Genomic DNA, 14,205 nt, shown 5'->3' on the forward strand with positions numbered 1-14,205 from the left:
TCCGACTGTGTGTGGTATGCATCGGACTGTTTCCGTCGGAATATCCGTCGGACCAAATTTCCCAACTTGTTGGAAATATTTTCCGACAAACTGGTCCGATAGGACATACTCCGATCATGTGTAGAGAATTCCGATCGGACAAAGTGCCACGCATGCTCAGATACAAATTCCTACATCAAAGCTATTGGCTACTAGCGTGAACGTAGGCCCATCGTAACGAAATTACATCATCACGTTCTGAAAGATCGGATTTTTCGACAACTTTGTCCAACCGTGTGTATGCAACAGTTTTGGACACAATCCGACTGACAAAATCAGATGGATTTGGTTGGCAGAATGTCGGACCGTGTGTACGGGGGCTTACACTGTTCAAAACACTCTGCAAAATCCTTTGTTGAATCGCCATCAGCTGCCTCCCTTTCAAAGGTGATTTTAGTTTTGTGAAAAAACAAAAGTTGCAGGGCACCAAATCTGGTCTGTAGGGGAGCTGAATCACCTGGATGATTTCTGGTTTTGCCAAAAAACTCTGGACAAGTTGTGATTTCATAGATGAGCACATTGTGATGAATCTGCTTATCACCATTTGCCCATGACAGCTGCAGATTTATTAGTATTGCATCTCTCAACCTTCAAAAAACATTGAAGCTAATTGTTGGGCCTGGAGGAGTGTACTTGAGATGGACAACACTTTCCCAATCAAAAAACACAGTTAACATGGCCTTGATCTTGCTGCGACTTTGCTGTGTCTTCTTTGGACGTAGAGAACTAGGTGACTTCCATTGGGACGACTGTGCCTTTGTTTCTGGATCACAACATAGGCCCATGATTCATCTCCAGTTATGACCTTGAGGAAATCTGGTTCATTGCTAGCAGTTTGAAGCAAGTCATTAGCAACTGCACCACGTTGTTCCTTCTGTTCTGGTAGCAGAAGTTGTGGCAAATTTTGCCACAGTGTGTTTCATGCCAAGATGCTAAGTGAAAGTCCCAGACAGTCATTTTTGGACTCCTCAGATCAGCTTCTAGTTCTCACACTCAGTAGCTGATCTTTGTTGATTGCAGTCCATACACAATCAACATTATCAGGTGTTCTGCTTGATGAAGGCCTTTCAGAACGTGGATCAGTTTCAACAGAATTTAGACCATCTTTGAAGTGTTTGTGTCAAACTTTTATTTGTCCTGCACTCACTCATTGCATCATCCTGGAAAGCCTTCTGAAGCATCAGAATAGTTTCCACCAAGGAATGTTCAAGCTCAACACAAAATTTAATGCATATTTGTTTCTCTACTTGCTCAGTCGATTTGAATGTGATGACCACACAGGACATATGCTCACTCAACGGTGTCTACTCTCCCCACTGACTAGTACAGTGAAGTAGTCATTGTTCACACAAGCGCATTTCAGTCCACTTTACTTGGCTGCCAGGTTACATCGATGTCGCATAAACTGTTCTTGTTATATTAACAAAGGCTGGACTTTTTCCCTGACAGACCTCATATTCCATGTGTGGAGCCTACAGGTGTCCGTTTTTTTTTATGGTCTTCTTACACAAGGTATATCAGTGGCGGCCCATCCATAGGGGGCGCATGGCGCCGACCCCCAAAGCTGGTCACACAAAGTCCTTTAAGTGCACTGTGTACGGGCGCCGGACGCAGTACACTATGGGTAGCGTAATGTCTATGCAATCAAGTGATTGAAGGCGACACGCTTCATTTGAAATGTTGTGAGTGCTTGTGACACAAAGCAGACATTTCCCTAGTTGTGGGGATTTCTATAGACACTGCTGTAAGACATGGGCGGTGCTTTCCCCGGAGGCATGGCGTCACTTCCAGTTTCCCCTGACCCTGTGTCCGCACTATGGCGGAGAGTGCAAACACAGGAGGATTCGCAGCCCGATCCACAGCCCAGTAAGTGCCGAACCTCCCACAGGTGAGTTCTTGTCATTAGTACTGCGGGCCCCGTGGGGAGTCTGTGGCATCAGAGTTGTAAGTCCCGCAGGTGGGGGGGTTGGTGTCAAAGCCGCTGTCTGTGGGGGGGGGCGCAACTGGTTACCAAACGGGTCAGTGGCAAACTTGATGTTTTTTTATTAACAAGTGCTCTTGTGGAAACAATTCCCAGGCCACCCACCTGTTTCAACCTTACTTTGGTGTCTTATTGGTAGTAATAGAGCATTGCATGATAGCATCTGTTCCAGAGATAACTCTCTCTGAAACAGGTCCAATCATGCAACGCTCTATTACTACCAATAAGACACCAATCAAAGTGAGGTTGCAACAGGTGGGTGGCCTGGGAATTGTGTCCACAAAAGCACGTATTAATAAAAAACTTTAAGTCTACGACTGACCCATTTGGTAACCAGGTGACCTCCCCTCACTGACAGCACCCCCCCTCCCCCCTTGCCATTGTGTATTCCCTTTTGCTCATGCAGGGGCATGCCTCTGAGTACTCAATGGGTGCGATCTCCCTGTACCGTGAGGGTTTGTGCATCTCAGCTCTACTGAACCATTGCTTTTTTTTTGCAGTGATGTTGTAGCTTTGTGGAGATGTCTGCATGTCTAGCCCAGAAATGCAAGTGTCAAAAGGTACTCTTTTCCCCACATTGCATGCTGACCTATATACACCCATCTGTAATACTGAGCTGTATATGCCATCCTGTGATGCTGAGCTGTATACTCCGTCCTGTGATGCTGAGCTGTGTTCTCCGTCCTGTGATGCTGAGCTGTATACTCCTGACACTGTGTGGAAGCAAGTGAAATACAGGGGAAGGAGTTGGTGGATTCTATAAGGGGTGTGGCTTAAGATAAGTGGGATGGGTCCAAAAGGATGGGTGGGGACTGGTGCCCCCCATCCTAAAACGTCACCAGCCGCCACTGAGGTATATACAGGATATATGTTTATATATATATATATATATATATATATATATATATATATATATATATGCTTGTGGTTAAACCAATATCTAGTCCAAATGTAACACTTAAACATTGATTAATCAAATTATCACTTGGTTGCAACTAAAATGATGTTAAAACCAATTCAATGTCTAGACAGAAACTATAGCAATGCTCGCCAGGTTTCCTTACCGCCACTTTCTGGGTCATGGTAATTTGGGTCCAGCCCCCGATCTAACATTTTGCAGATTTTCTCCACAGAACAGTGCTGAATGTAGTCCATCAGTTTTCTCAAGTTAGCCTAAAAAGATAAGAGGCAGCCGATTAAAAGGGTAACTAAAAAGGCATCTGCCTAATTTATTTTAATTTGTTTTGAGGTTTAAAATTTTAACTAATATTTGTTTAATTATTTCCCTACAATTTTTATTTACATATAAAAAAAAAAATCCACTTTTGCAGTCAAGTTTGAGAAAACGACACTATAGTTTATGTGTCTCCATTCACACAGCATACCTACATTTTTTTCTCACCTTATAGAGGTTTCCCAGTAGGAGGTGTCATGGCTGACTGCAAAGCTTTTGAGCAATGTTAGACTGAGCCTCAAGTCTGCACTCATTAACATGCAATGCATAAAGCCTAGCCTCTACACCACATGTGTCAAACAGAAGGCCCACGAGCCAAATCTGGCCTGCCAGGACATTCCATGTGGCCCTCGCACCTCTCCAGCAGCTGTAGCACCCCCCTGACAGAACTCCTCCGGCAGATCCTGTGCTTCTCCATGCAGCCACATAGAGGTTTGTCTATGCACCCCCCCCCCCCCCTCATCTTAGCAGTCAGCAGCAGAGCGGAGGACAGAACTCTTCTGCCTGTCTCAGCATCTGAGTATATCTCAATATTCAGCAGACTACAGTGCTCCAGGGATGGAGGTGATGTCTTGTATTCAAATTTTTGACTTTGCAATTTTTTTATTAACGTTTTCAATTGTCAGTTGGATGCTCCACTAATTGGCTTCTATATAACCTCTGTTATTCTGACTGTTGGGCTCTTTTTTTATATGTCCGGTTTTACCATAGGAGCCACACCTTAAAACTAAAAGGTGAGTGGGCAACCAACCCGTTTGTTGGATCCCCCATATTAGCTTATTTTTTTGTTTCTTCGGGTGCCTTGTGCTGTAAGGGCAGGGGACACTTGACATATGATGGGGGGGGGGCCCTCATAAACAAAGAGAACTACCTGGGATTTGTTTCTTACTGGAGGGTCCAGAATAGGGCATCAAAAAAAAAATATAAGCTCCAGTTTTATTTATTGTTATTTTTTTGCTATGTGAATGCAGACATGTGACAAATATAAATCCTAAGTTGGCTGCAAAAGTGGAAATACACTTTAACTCTTACAAAAGAATACTTCATTTTGAAAAGTACTTTGACTAAAACAAGATAACATTATTTTTGTTAATAAAATACAGTTTTCTTCTTCCTTAGTCCTTGTTTTCTCCCCTTGCATTGTGCACATCCTGTAAACCCTTTGCAACTGCTTGCTGACCGTATACTGTTGGTATACAGTGGCAAGACGGCTCTCCTGCGCTGGATCACATACCTAGTACGTGATCCAGCACTTCCGAGTTGGGGGCGCACATGTGCGTCACCAGCGGCCCACTTACACTGTGATTATTCACAGTGGGAGCCGATCAGCGGGTACCGCGGACTCGATGTCCGCCAGCACCCGCCAATTATTCGTTACATAGGCGGAACGAAAGTCTTCATATGTAAACAAGGCAGATTGCCGTTCTGTAAGCAGGAACACAGATCTCTGCCTTCCCCTAGTACAAGCACCTCCCACAGTTTAGTAAAGCACAGGCTAGGCACACAGTTAACGCTTTGATCGCCCCTGGTGTTAACCCCTTCCCAGCTAGTGTCATTAGCACAGTGACACAATATCGCAGTCCTGCTAGAAGTTGCTAATCGCTGCCATTACTAGCAAAAAAATAAATAAAAATTCCAGGACATATACTATAGTTGTAGATGCTATAACTTTTGCGCAAACCAATCAATATACTCTTATTGGGATTATTTTTTTTTTACTAATATGTAGCAGAATACATATTGGCCCAAAATGTATGAAAAAAATTGTATTTTTAAATTTTTTTTATTGGATATGTTTTATAGCAGAAAATTGTCGGTCTGTTTTTGTTTATAGCACACAAAATTAAGACTGCAGAGGTGATTAAATGCCCCCAAAAGAAAGCTCTATTTGTGGGGAAAAAAGGACACACATTTTGATTTGGGTACAGTGTTGCACAACCGTGCAACTGTCATTTAAAATAACGCAGTGCCGTATAGCAAGAAATGGCCTGGTCATGAAGGGGGGTAAACCATTCGAAGCTGATGTGGTTAAATAAATGTCTGTTGGACGTGTACATTCTCTATTGGCAGTGACTACAGCAGAATGTGCCAGCACACCATGCACTGGTAGGTCTGCTTGTAGTCCAGCTAAGGAGTATGGAGTTAAATTTGACAATGCTGCAGCTGAACCGAGTAAAATTCGTCACCCAGGAAAGAAAGTGTGTGGGTACACGTCACTAAAAGGATTTAACTGAAAGCAGGAAATATGAAAAAGTATTACAGTTTTTAATAATAGAAACATTTTAACAAAACAAGAATATAGTCAACAACATAAGTTGGTTTAAGTGTCTGGCAAAGCAAGGTGTACCAATGGGCTAGTTTTACAAACTGTTCTGGGGAAGGGGATTTAACCACTTCAGCCCCGGGAAGGATTTACCCCCTTCCTGACCAGAGCACTTTTTGCGATACGGCACTGCGTCGCTTTAACTGATAATTGCGTGGTCATGCAACATTGCACCTAAACAAAATTAACATATTTTTTTCCCCACAAATAGAGCTTTCTTTCGGTGGAATTTGAGCATCTCTGCAGTTTTTATTTTTTGCGCTATAAACAAAAAAAGAGCGACAATTTAGAAAAAAAAAAATAATAATTGTATTACTTTTTGCTATAATAAATATCCTCAAAAAATATATAAAAAATAAATTTCTTTCTCAGTTTAGGCTGATATGTATTCTTCTACATATTTTTGGTAAAATCCCAATAAGCGTATATTGATTGGTTTGCGCAAAAGTTATAGCGTTTACAAAATAGGGGATAGATTTATGGCATTTTTATTATTATTTTTTTTATTATTAGTAATGGCAGCGATCTGCAATTTGTATCGTGACATTATGGCGGACACATTGGACAGTTTTGATTAATATGTAAATAACACTGGCAGGGAAGGGGTTAAACACTAGGGGGCGATCGAGGGGTTAAGTGTGTCCTAGGGAGTGATTCTAACTGTGGGGGGGGATTGCCTCACTAGAACATGACAGAGATCACTGCTCTCAATGACAGGGAGCAGTAGATCTGTCATGTTGCTAGGCAGAACAGGGAAACTCCTTGTTTACATAGGCATTGACCCGTTCTGTCATTCCGTGACACGATCGTGCGCCCCCAGCGGACATAGAGTACACGGAACCCGCAGGCGCAGGCACAGTCACAGAGTATGCGGCGGGTGTGCGCCCACAATGCCGCGATTTAAAGGGGACGTACCTGTACGCCCATTTGCCCAGCCATGCAATTGTGCCAACGTGCATTGTTGTGCACTGGTTGGCATGTGGTTAAAGAGCCCAGAAAAAGCTACCTCTGTTAGGACTTTCTCTAACCGAAACTGTATGAGTAGTGTGGTAGTGGTGGTGGTGGGGGGAGGGGGGGGGATAGTCACTGCACCGCTATGATTTATTCAAAACAGTCTTTGCAGATCAAGCAAGATCTTCTAGGCCACTGCTATGGGTATATGTGACATCAGGGCCGAGAAGCAAAGGGCCTCTCAGAGTGTCGGGGAAGTGTCGGCACTCTTTGCATCACACCTAAAGTCCGAATGTAGAAAATAAAGGGAGCCTCACTGGGTGGTGAGCTTCGTATACATACAAAAAAGTGCTCACAAATCCACCTGCTTGCTAGAAAGAGAAAATATGAAATATTCATATGCAATATTATATATTTATCAGACTGAGAAAATGAAAAAAAGCTAATTAAAAATTAATTTTTTATCCCTGTACATAATAAATAATGAAAATATATACAACATCCAATATAACTAGCCAAACACTCCTTACATGTTTTTTGTTACACAACAAAACAACAATTATTACAGAATTTCCGATGTATAATTTCAAGTCCTTCTTTAATAACATCCTACAAGTGGTGAAATATTTTTCTGCCTAGCAAATTGCCTGATGAAGAGGTGTCTATTTATGAAGGATTGAACAGCAAGTTCACCCGAAAATTCGAAAACACCCGGATAGGCTATTTTAGGATGGTTTTTATATTATGTTTTATAATTAGAAAGCAGCAAATATAAAACTAGAGATTTACCCAAGCAATCTTCACCCTGAACTGTCCAGAAAGGTTTCTATGGGTACCTCCGCTGCTCTTTTGTCTACAATCACGTTCCCTACACAATCGCCAAAGATTTATTGCAGATGTACCCAAATACTTTATTTTGCTTTGGCGATCTCCAACATTCACTAGCTACCATTAAAATGTCTTCAATATTGGGCACTTTCACCCCCTTCACAATTTTCATCTTTTAGCGTTGTCGCAATTTGAAAGATAATCGGGCATTCATGCAACACTGTACCCGTATAAAATTTTTATCTCTTTTTTTTTTTTTTTTTTTTTTTAGACAGATTTCTTTATTTCTTTCTTTTGGTGGCATTTAATCATCACTGGGTTTTTTATTTGTTGCTTATAAAATAAAATAAAATAAAAAGACTGACCATTTTGAAGAAAAAAAAAGTTTTAGTTTTTCTTATAAAATGGTGCAAATAGGTCATTTTCTCCTTCACTGATGTGCGCTGGTGAGGCTGCACTGATGGGCACTGATATGTAGCACCGATAGGGCTATGCCAATAATCAAGGCACTAATGATCAATGCCCCGATTATCAGTGTAAATGTGTGATGTCAGAGCTGTCAGTTACCAGCTCTCCTCTCATCACACTGAAAGTACGTGAGGAATGCCGATAACCTGCAAGTTTGTTTACATGTGATCAGCTGTGATTGGACACAGCTGATCACACTGATATGACATTGGGCACTGATATGCAGCACTGATGGGCACTGTTGGGGCTGCACCAATAATCAAGGCAATGATGATCAGTGCCCCGATTATCAGTGTAAATGTGTGATGTCAGAATTGCCAATTACCATCTCTCCTCTCTCCACTGACAGCGCATGAAAAATGCAGATAACCAGCAAGTTAGTTTACATGTGATCAGCTGTGATTGGACACAGCTGATCACATAGTACAGGGCCGCTGTGATTGGCCATCTGCTACAATCTTATCAGCTTTGTCTGAAGGACACAATGATCACAGAGCATGCTACATGCATGCCCCAGGGGGCGCGCAGTGAGAGTGGTTTTGAGAGAGCGTCCATAGACACCCTCCCAGAACTGGACGGCCTCGCTGTAGCCATCTTTTGTCTATAGTGCAGTTGGGAAGTAGTTAAAGTAAAACTAGTTTTGGATGGAGTGGAGAGGGATTAGAACACCTGTCAGTTTTATTGCTGTCTGTGCCCCCGTTAAAGAGGTTCACCCTCTCTCTTTGTCCTGTTCACCATTATCATTGAAAGTGAAAGTAAAGAAAATCTCAAAGTTTGGGTTATCCCCAGAAAAGTAATAGAGGGGGGAATCTTCCAATGGAGACACTGGTTCTGGTGACCCGGGGGACCCCAAGGGATTCCCCTAATTTGCAGGGATTTCCTCTCACTTCCCGTTTGGCTATGGGACAGGAAGTGAAGGAAAATTTCTGAAATGGGACACAGATGGCGAAAAAAAAAAAATCTGACACGGGTTATAACGCTCCCTTACTCTATCGAAAATGGAAAAAAGAAAAAAATGTTGATCAAAGTTCTACTTTAAATGTGCAGCCAATGCATATGCCTAGATGTGCCCCACCTTCAGGAAAATCCCCTACAATTTTTATGAAATTCCACAGGGCTTATGCAAGTTGTCATATAAAAATAAATCATGCTCAATCAAGTATTTTTTTCTTTAGTTCAGTTACTATAGAACTGGGCTACCATCCAAAATGCCTCAACTATATTTCACTAAATAATTATATATAATCCCAAATACAAGTTTGTGCATCATTATGACGAAAGACTCAGGAAGAACCTAATTAAATAACAACTATACAATCATCATGCCATTTTTATTGTATCAAAGTAGATCACAAAAAATAACTGTTGTCAGCTACAAAACCTGTATGTTTAGATGAGCGAGAATTACAGCATTGCTTGATGACTAAGCGTCATGGGAATTTTACCTTACCAACCCATGTGGGCTCAGAGAGCACCTTGACAAAGTTGTAGAGGAGGGGGAGAGGCAGATGCTTTGTTTGTATTTTTTTAAATAATGAAAGCTTTAAGTATTTTAGAATAACTTGGTCTGTTGAAATCAAAATTTGTCTCTTGGATATCTTTTATCATGCATCTCTGTCCTGTTACTTACGAAAAATAGAAAAAAAAAAAATCTTGAAAATGAATGTAGCCACCACATTCAAAGACTAGTAAGCTGTATTACATTTTATTTATTACATGTGCTTTAAAGGATAGGTTCAACTTTTGGAACATGTAATATATTCCAACTCCTGCTGCCTTTCCCCCAATCCCCATTCCGCCTTCCTCTTTTACAGTGGACGGTGGTTCTTTATCCCGCACCCACCGTGACTTTTTGAAAGTAGCATGGCCTTCATAGTTTCCCATGAATGAATGAACTAAATGTATAGCTTCCCGTGAATTAACTAAATGAATGTACCGCCAGCCACCATAGCAGAGGGCTTGTAGTTCTGAATGAACTTCAGTGGTGGTGATGAGTACCCTAGTACTTCATTCACAAACCCTGCAGCTTTCAAAGTGACAGCCTGTATGGAGGTACAAGCTGAAAGCTGCAGGGCTGCAGAAGACATTGCACCCATAATCTACTGATCACGGGTGCAATGCTTTGCAGGCTCCTGCAGGAAAAAATAATAAATGCACATTTTTTCTGCAAAAAAATATATGCATTATTTTTTCTATTAAAAAGGTGAACTTTATGCACATCCAAACCATGGAAGCTCTCCATTGTTGACTGTACCTGTCTCAATCTGCATAACCAAGAAAGTTATGAAAAGGCCCTAAAGAGAATCTGCTAAAAAGCGTATCCTGAAAAACGACTACAGTATGTGAAAACCCTTAATAACAAAGGCTGCATTCTTAGCCCTTGTACACACGGTCGGAGATTCCGACAACCAAATCTGTCGGATTTGGTCCGACTGATTTTTTCCGAAACTGTTGCATACACACGGTCGGACAAAGTTGTCAGAAAATCCAACGTAATTACGTTACTTCATTACGACGGGACTACGTTCAGGCTAGTAGCCAATAGCTTTGGTGTAGGAATTTGATCTGAGCATGCATGGCACTTTGTCCGATCGGAATTCTCTACACATGATTGGAGTATGTCCGATTGGAGCATTTTGTCGGACAATTTTACCAACAAGTTGGAAAACTTGGTCCGTCGGATACTCTGACGGAAACAGTCCAATGGAGACCACACAAAGTCGGAATATCCAACAAAACGGTCCGATCGGAAACATTCAGTCGGAATCTCCGACCGTGTGTACAAGGGCTTAGACTCCCAAATTACATACTATTTCTAGAGGCAAGGAGCCCAATGCGTTCGCACAATGTACATCTTTGGCATGGTCCCTGTGTGTGAGATGAACACTATCCCCATACCACACAATCAAAATGGCTAAAGACTGGCACCCAGAAGAAGCCATAGAGAAGATGCCAACAAGGGACCACTCATGGACATTGTTAGAGTGGAGGCGAGTATAACCAAATATTCCTGGGTTTGATTCTCAAATGTCAAAATGAAAAGCACATTATTTCAACTCTCCCTAACAACAACTTTGACTGACAATATGGCTGCTGTGGGTGAACCCCTTTAGCGATCACTCAGACAGGAATATGAAGAAATGCAGTAACTTGATGGCCTTTAACAGCAAGATCCTGAATTTATAGCGGTCTCTACACATATAAAATTTGTGCTACATTTAGATTTATACAGTGTACATGTACTCTATTGCCCGCTGCTGCCCCTACTCGGAGCCAAGATGTCGATATCAACAATGTGCAGTCAACAGCACCTGCGCTGCCGATTACACACTACTGACTTTGGCCTATTGACGTGAATGAGTCATTCATAAGCTGCAGAATGAATACTGCAAAACCAGATGCTGTACGCAAGTGGTGGTAAAGGCTAAAGGTTTTTACCTTAATGCATTCTCTGCCCTAAGATTTAAAAAAAACTTCCACCCAGCCCCCCCCCCCCCCAAATATTTATCCGAGCCTGATCCAGCATTGTGCTCAAGAGCAGCAGGGTGTCTCTCATTCTCTCCTCACAGGACTTAGAGCAGGGGTCTCAAACTGGCGGCCCTCCAGATGTTGCAAAACTACAAATCCCATCATGCCTCTGCCTGTGGGAGTCATGCTTGTAACTTTTAGCCTTGCAATGCCTCATGGGACTTGTAGTTTTGCCAGTTTGAGACCCTTAACTTATAGGCAGCAGCGGAGCAATTGTCACCCGCTTCTGTAAATTAAATCCTGTAAGGAATAAGCAGGGGGAGGGGGGGGCTAAGCCGATCAGCATTTGGCAACAGACGAACACAGCCTGACTCAGGATTTAGCCCAGATGATTGCCCCCCTAGCAAGCAGAAGGAAGGAAGAGACGAGAGTGCCGGTGAAGGACCTAAGCTGAGGTGGTTCGAGACCTCTGTGCAATACCTTTGCACAGATCAGGTATAACTTTTTTTTATTTCTTAAAAAATAGACCTTTACAATCACTTTACCATCCCTGTGAACGATCCCTTAAAGTAACTGGATTGGTTACCCATTCTTTCAGATTACTGGCTTCTGTGGGGCAGCTGACCAGGGGCAAAGGCTATGCAATGCATTTCAGAAGGTTCCCGATTTCTGGCGGCAAACCTTCAAAGTTTTCAATCACAAGTTCATGATTTGGGTTCACGGGGATTCCTCAGGGTTCACAATCCTTATCCCTACTAGAAAGGGCAAAGCACAGGAGCAAGTAGAGCATGGGAAGCGCCATGGTACAGGAATCGCTCTCATGTACTTTATTCCATGATGTATTACTATCACTTGCAAAATAATGTGGTCTGAAAAGTTAACTTAAAAAAAATACTACTTAAAAAAGCAAAAGGTTTTATAGCTTACATACAGTTTCTGGCCAATTTAAAACAAGTATTTAAAACCTCCACTTCAGTAACCACTGTGCGTAAAATGAAAGTGGTAATGAATGTATAGTACATGTCAAAATGTTACAAAAAACAAAAAAAGAAACAAACACACAAGTAACATTCATTCTACGACAGAATATGCAACATACTTTTGTATGTAGTTTGGCAATCTGTTTCTCGTCAATACTGGATTGCTTGTACAGCCTCTTTTTATATCGAAACTGAAAAAGAAAAAAATGACAGCAAAGACTATTATCTATAACCAGTTTTAACAATATTAATTATTACAATTTTTTATATTTTAACAATAGAAGCATAGGCACATACAGTGCCTTGAAAAAGTATTCACACCCCTTGAAATTCTCCACATTTTGTCATGTTACAACCAAAAACGTAAATGTATTTTAATAGAATTGTATGTGATAGACCAACACAAAGTGGCAAATAATTGTGAAGTAGAAGGAAATTAACAATGAAAGGTCTTCAAATTTTTTTTACAAATAAATATGTGAAAAGTGTGGGGGGCATTTGTATTCAGCCTTCCTGAGTCAATACTCTGTAGAATCACATTTCGCTGCAATTACAGCTGCAAGTCTTTTTGGGGATGTCTCTACCAGCTTTTCACATCTAGAGAGTGACATTTTTGCACATTCTTCTTTGTAAAATAGCTCAAGCTCTGTCAGATTGGATGGTGAGAGTCTGAACAGCAATTTTAAAGTCTTGCCATATATTCTAAATTGGATTTAGGTCTGGACTTTAACTGGGCCATTCTAAACACATGAATATGCTTTGATCAAACCATTCCATTGTAGCTCCGGCTGTATGTTCAGAGTTGTCCTGCTGGTAGGTGAACCTCTGTCCCAGTCTCAAGTCTTTTGCAGACTAACAGGTTTTCTTCTAAGATTGCCCTGTATTTGGCTCCATCCATCGTCCCATCAACTCTGACCAGCTTTCCTGTCCCTGCTGAAGAAAACCATCCTCACAACATGATACTGCCACCACCACCATGTTTCACGGTGGGGATGGTGTGTTCAGGGTGATGTGCAGTGTTAGGTTTCTGACACACATAACATTTTGCTTTTAAGCCAAAAATGTCACTTTTGGTCTCATCTCATCAGAGCACCTTCTTCCACATGCTTGCTGTGTCCCCCACATGGCTTAAATTGGGTCTTCTTATGGCTTTCTTTCAACAATGGCTTTCTTCTTGCCACTCTTCCATAAAGGTCAGATTTGTGGAGAGCACGACTAATAGTTGTGCTGTGGACAGATTCTCCCACCTAAGCTGTGGATCTCTGCAGCTCCTCCAGAGTTACCATGGACCTCTTGGATGCTTATCTGAAAAATGCTCTCCTTGCCCGGGCCTGTCAGTTTAGATGGACAGCCGTGTCCTGGTAGGTTTTCGGTTGTGCCATCATCTTTCCATTTTTGGATAATAGATTGAACAATGCCCTGTAAAAAGTTCAAAGCTTGGGATATTTTTTTTTCATAACCTAACTCTTCTCCAAAACTTTATCCCTGACCTGTCTGGTGTGTTCCTTGGCCTTCATGATTCTGTTTGTTCACTAAAGTTCTCTAACAAACATCTGAGGGCCTCACAGAACAGCTGAGCATAAATTACACACACATGGACTCTATTTACTAATTAGGTGACTTCTGAAGGCAATTGGTTACACTAGATTTAAGTTAGGGGTGTCAGAGTAAAAGGGGGCTGAATACAAATGCACACCACACTTTTTTGATATTTATTTGTAAAAACATTTGAAAACCATTTATCATTTTCCTTCTAGTTCACAATTATGTGCCACTTTGTGTTGGTCTATCGCATAAAATCCCAATAAAATACATTTACGTTTTTTGGTTGTAACATGACAAAATGTGGAAAATTTCACGGCACTGTGCTACTGTAGGAATGAAGAATGTTAATCATGCTATATAAAAATGCAGACACTTGCCATTGTGGGCC

The 14,205-nt window shown here is 41.5% G+C and overlaps 1 protein-coding gene across 8 annotated transcripts in view; it reads right to left on the reverse strand.

Moving 5' to 3' along the window:
• The window catches only part of SHANK2 (SH3 and multiple ankyrin repeat domains 2), a 1,084,923-nt gene that overhangs the window by 783,372 nt on the left and 287,346 nt on the right, over positions 1 to 14,205 (reverse strand). For all 8 annotated transcript variants that reach the window (XM_077462543.1, XM_077462526.1, XM_077462535.1 and 5 more), the window contains exons 4-5: positions 12,392 to 12,463; positions 3,085 to 3,193 (exon numbers count right to left, since the gene is read on the reverse strand). In XM_077462543.1, coding sequence (XP_077318669.1) covers positions 3,085 to 3,193; positions 12,392 to 12,463 — 181 coding nt within the window. The remainder of the gene's footprint in view (positions 1 to 3,084; positions 3,194 to 12,391; positions 12,464 to 14,205) is intronic.

The sequence above is a fragment of the Lithobates pipiens genome, unplaced genomic scaffold (genome assembly GCF_037356315.1).
Source record: "Lithobates pipiens isolate NorthernLeopardFrog02 unplaced genomic scaffold, aLitPip1_a1.2 Scaffold_10, whole genome shotgun sequence".
Lineage (NCBI taxonomy): Eukaryota > Metazoa > Chordata > Amphibia > Anura > Ranidae > Lithobates > Lithobates pipiens.